Genomic DNA, 5,465 nt, shown 5'->3' with positions numbered 1-5,465 from the left:
CACTTCAACAAGAACCCAGCCTAATACTCTCGCTTGCAAATGTGCCATCATGACGATTGAAAGTGATTGTAATAATCATTCCTTATTATTATTATCATCCCTAGCCTTGTGTGCTTCAAACCAGAGCGTTGTGTGCTTCAAACCCGAGCTTTCTTTTGATGAAATGCACCTTGTGTATGAATAATGAAACGTGTCCTTTTGATCTTCTTCTCCCCCAGGTCTACCGCCCCCAGCTCTTCAAGCGCTGTGTAAACTCATCACTGCCTCGGAGGCAGGAGAGCAGCTCATCAACCGGGTAAGCCCCAGCACTACAGCACACAACACTGGAGTCTTATTGTATACTTAATACACTACACTCACACTCAGGATCGCACTTTGTCACCTCAAAAGTGATTCACATTGTTAGATAAGTGCATAAGACACGTGATTCTAATTTTAAACACAGAGTATTTGGTATATAGGGGCTTCAAGGCAGAACAAATCGTCATTATTATATCAGAAGAAGATAACCTTGTTACAATGGTTTACGTATGACGCACTGGACTGCAGATATGCAGAAAATATAATACGTAATTATAATAATGTAATACAGCAAATCTGCTCCTTAATCTGCATTAAACATGGTGCAACGCAGCCTCACCACCAGCCGTCCTTAAAGTTCAAGCCCTTTACCGCAGTGTCAGCTCTAATTCTATTCTGGTCCCCTTGTGCTGCTAGAGTTAACCCTGTCATTTCCTGAGGTTGACCCGTGTTCACATGTAGCACATGTTTGTCACATGCTTAGATTAACAAGGCATGTTGGCTGTTTTCGCACTGAGACATACTCAACTGGAAGATACACGATGTGTGTTCTTGACATCACACCGACTAGAGAACTATGTACGGCGATTTAATGGGCATTCATCTTTCTGTTACTTGTGTATGAAGTGCTGTTCTACTGTTTCTCAACTTGTGTGCTTGTTGTGTCCTCAATGGATGTGGTCTCCTCTGCTCTTTGTGAATGGCCTGTGTGCATGCAACTAAAAAGCCTCTTCTCTCTCTCCTGCTCCTCACCTGCGGTCTGAAGGCTGTTAAAAATATGGTGGGAATGGTAAGTTTGCTGTGACCTCTCCTCCTCTCTCCTGCACCCCTCCATCCCATTCCACCTCTCTGCATTTCATTGTTGCTTGAACAACTCTGACATCACCCTGTTCCCTGTATCAACCGCTCCATAGACCAGTAGTCGGGCCTGCATGCTACGGTCTTCATGCATGCTCTTGCTCATGTTCATGTTTTATGCTGTTCCAGAGTCTAAAATGTGTACAACCTATCCATAGAAATAGGTCTAGAAGTTAGCCATGGCCAACATTCCACTGCTGGGTTTTGCAGTTAGCGATCTGTAGGATTACCAGTTCTTTTGGGGATTTACGACTCTGGTTCACTCGAGGTCACGAGAATGTTTCTGTGAGGTAAAGTGATGAAAAATATGAAAAAAACAAAAACAAACAGTGGATCATGAACGGAGGGGGCATGTTTCACGAGGGGTGATGTAAGCTTCACAAAGGTGTCTCTGTTCCAGACCAATTAATCCCCAAACAAAACAAGGAGTGTGCCCCTGTTGGCACGTGTTACACCCCCCACAGAGGAGGAGGGTCCTGGTTAATCTAAACCATGCAGCCTGAGCCCTGCTCCACAGTCAAGGCACTGTAGTCCTGCAAGGCTAAAGACCCAGTCCCCTGACAATAAGGATCAAACTCACTCTCAGGGCTGATTCATAGCTAGTGGAGAGAGAGAGAGAATCAACCTCTTTACTGCCATAACAAAGATGGATGTGCTGTATTGCTCATTTTAGGGGATTTTAGTGTGTGACGGAAAAAACACAATCAATCAAGCAACCACTTAATATTTTTATTTGGTGGTGATAAAAACTCCACAAAGTATAACCATATGTCACATCATTAACCCTATAGTCTAATGCCTGGGCTCTTTCTCTCTTTCTCTCTTCTGATCTCTGTCGCTCTCTACACCTCCCATCTATCTACCTCCCATCTATCTACTTTCTCTACCCCTTCAGCTCCACCAGGTGCTGGTCCAGCTACAAACAGGCGAGAAAGAGCAGGACTTCTCCCTGCTGCCCATCCAGGTGTCCATTAGTGTGCAGCTATGGAGACTACCAGGGTGCCATGAATTCCTGGCTGCACTTGGTGAGTAAGACTCATATCAAGGGACTGCTTTATCAACGTTCTTGCTTATTTACTAGTAATGAGCTTTTATGCTGTCCACGGAGTAACTCCTGCCCCTGTATTTGTTCAGGGTTCGACCTGTGTGAGGTAGGCCAGGAGGAGGTGGTTCTCAAGACGGGCAAGCAAGCCAACCGCCGCACCATGCACTTTGCCCTCCAGTCCCTGCTGGCCCTGTTTGGTATGTACTGTATTTGTGGTAACACAGGATGGGCTTCCCATGATGGAGTCATTATTTTTTGTTCTGCTGATACATCACTTGATTGGGGGAATGGACAATTCACTCATACTATTATTTATTTAGCAGTTTTTACTCTTTTTAAGAGGATGCTATGTACTAGTTTTGAATAATAGCTATGTATTTCACTCACTTATTTTCCCACTCTTCCTCTCTCCCCCCTTCCTCATCCTCCTCCTACTCTCTCTTTCTCTCTCTCCAGACTCCACAGAACTGCCCAAGCGTCTCAGCCTGGACAGTTCATCCTCCCTGGAGTCCCTGGCCTCGGCCCAGTCCGTCTCCAACCCTCTACCACTGGGCTACCCCAACCCACCCTTCTCACCTCACTGCATGGACAATCTGGCCTCAGACGCCATCTCTGTCTACAGCTTGAGCTCCGTGGCCTCCACCATGAGCTTCGCTTCCAAGTCAGAGTGTGACTTCCTGGGCTATCGCAACCGTGGTGGGGCCACAGCACATTTCTCTGCTCATAAACACCCTCATGTGCCCCGCAGTCGCTCTTCCCCACATGGGGCGGCTGCTGCAGCAGGAGGGGGCCGGGGGGAGGAAGAGGAGTATGAGGGTTTCTCCATCATCAGCAGTGAGCCACTAGGAAGCCACTGTGACTCTCTGCCTCTGCCTCCGGGTCATGGGCAGCGCCACCTCCACCGTGGGGGCAGGGGTGTTGGCAGTGGGTCCAGCTCAGGTGCAGGACGGGGCTATGGGGTGTCTGTATCTTCACGAGGTAGTGTCAGCACCCCCACTTCCCCTGTCAAAACCAGCCTTGTGCCCAGCCCCAACTCCCCTTTTCAGAAAGTGGGCAAGGTGAACAGCTCAGACACAGGGGAGTCAGACCAGTCCAGCACTGAGACAGACAGCACTGTCAAGTCCCAGGAGGAGAAGACTGTCCCACTGGACCCCCAGGAGCTAGCCCAGAAGATCCTGGAGGAGACCCAGAGCCACCTGCGGGCAGTGGGGAGTCTTCAGAGGGCTGGGGCTGAGGGTGGGACAGCCAGGAGCACCGCCTTCCGCTCCTCAGAGACCAGTGCATTTAGCCGCCCCAGCAGCAGTGCCAGTGTCCGCGCCCAGTCCTCTCCACGGCCAAAACCTCCTTCCCGCTCCTCCTCGCTGCAGAAGATAAGCTCTGGTTACAACAGCCCCGCCGCCTCGGAAAGCTCCCTAAAGGAGGGCAGTCATCCCTCCCCCACCTTGGATCAGTTCAGGTTGAAGTATCCCAGCTCGCCCTATAGTGGTCACATCTCCCGCTCCCCCAGTGACGTGTCGCCCAGTTCGGGCCACCAGTCCCCAGCGGACAGTGCCCCGTCCCCGGCTCTCTCCTACTCTTCCACAGGCTCTGCCTGCTCCAGCTCTGCTGATGCCCCAGACCTGGACCGGCTCAGGAGGGGTGTCATCGATGAGAAGGTCCAGGCTATTCACAACCTGAAGACCTTCTGGGCCAACGCAGCGGCCCAGCAGCAGCATCATTTAGGTCCAGTCAGGGCACTCCGCGGTGGCCCGAGACCTCTCGTCTCTGCTAAGAGAGATGTGCTGAGCCTTCTTAACCTCTCACCACGACGCTGCTCCCCCAGCGATGCCCAAGACAGCCTGGAGCTGCGGGAGCTGGGGCTGCAGTCGCTGGACAGGGGCAGCAAGAACTCCTCCAATGGACACCACTGCTCCAACCCCAGAAATGTGGCTCCTTCACCCACCATTTCCACTAGCAGCAGTCCTGGTGCTCGCTCTATCAGACTACCTGCCGGCAATGGTTACAAGTTTCTCTCCCCTGGAAGGTTTTTCCCCTCCTCCAAATGCTGAGACACTTTAAATGGTCCTCCATACTTTAACTACCACTTGCTATCCTGTGTGCTGGGGGAGTAGGGCACTTTGTGGAGGGTCACTATTGGCCTGCCCAACTTGATTGACAATGAAAAGGATTTAATAAGCCAATGATCCCTCAGTGGCTCATGAATGCTTAGAGAGTGTCTTGTCGTTGTGCCCATAACACTGTAAATGGCAATGAGAAAGACTCAAAGACCTGATACTGTGTTTGTATGTGTGTGTGTGTCAGGTAGACTTTAATGCCAATCGGTATTTTCTCCAAAAAATTTGCTATTTGTGTGGGCCAAGATGAAACAGCTCTAACTTGTTTCCTCCATTCTATTTTTATTTCAGTCTAATGATTATTGTTATTATTATTGTCTGTTATTGTTATTATTATTATAATTATTATAATTATTGTTATTATTATTGTTATTATTATTATTGTTATGTTTTGTAAATTAAATCCAGTGTTTCACAATCAGTATTAAGCGTTTTTATATTATTAAAAAAGTGAACAAAACTGTACCATGTAAAGATGGATAGAGTAAAAAAAAAAGATTTAATATTTTTTATTGAAATCGAAAGCGGCATTTTGCCTGATTTCTTTGTGAATTGAGTGTCTGCTCCGAAGCATGGATTCTCTTGCTATTCAATGTTAAGTACCATGTATGACTTTTTAGCCCATGATTTTTTGAAATTAAACAAACAAATTTCATGACAACCATCTCTGTCATTTATCAGTAAAACTGTTTCAATAAAAAAATCATGTTTGCTTTCTTGTATTCTTGTCTCATTCCATTGCTTTGCAGCACTGAACATGCTTTATTTCTGAAAATATATATTATAGTCTGTAACATGGAATAATGCTACTGTATGACTAGTGTCCACCGTACAGTTTGAAGTTACGAAGTTGACATTTAGGCAAGTATGATGACAGTGACACCTATGGAACAGGAACCCTGAGAAAAACAAATGACAGGTTTGAAACATTGTCTTGACTTGTAGCCTATGTATCTTCTGATGAATTACAATTTGCAATCCACACTCCGATGAAATCAGGAACGGAGTTGGTGAAAGTGTCATAATCCAGCACTGGGGAGAAGGAGGGCATTTTCCACCTCCGTAAAATCCCTCAGGGGTGTCCGGTTTCACCAATCACAGCGCTGAGGGGCGGAATGAGGGAGTTGTTCATAAAGCACATGACGTCA

At 47.4% G+C, this 5,465-nt stretch overlaps 1 protein-coding gene across 1 annotated transcript in view; it reads left to right on the top strand.

Moving 5' to 3' along the window:
* The window catches only part of LOC308157246 (tetratricopeptide repeat protein 28-like), a gene marked incomplete at its 5' end in the record, with an annotated part of 169,892 nt that extends 164,977 nt beyond the window's left edge, over positions 1–4,915 (top strand). Inside the window, 5 exons of the mRNA XM_080530770.1 lie at positions 219–295; positions 1,067–1,090; positions 2,054–2,183; positions 2,293–2,400; positions 2,660–4,915. Of these exons, the coding sequence (XP_080386896.1) occupies positions 219–295; positions 1,067–1,090; positions 2,054–2,183; positions 2,293–2,400; positions 2,660–4,251 (1,931 nt within the window). The 3' untranslated portion in view covers positions 4,252–4,915. The remainder of the gene's footprint in view (positions 1–218; positions 296–1,066; positions 1,091–2,053; positions 2,184–2,292; positions 2,401–2,659) is intronic.
* Positions 4,916–5,465: the final 550 nt, after the last annotated feature.

This window comes from Nansenia antarctica (assembly GCF_963989245.1).
Source record: "Nansenia antarctica genome assembly, chromosome: 5".
NCBI lineage: Eukaryota > Metazoa > Chordata > Actinopteri > Argentiniformes > Microstomatidae > Nansenia > Nansenia antarctica.
This window is presented reverse-complemented; position numbering and strand designations above follow the sequence as displayed.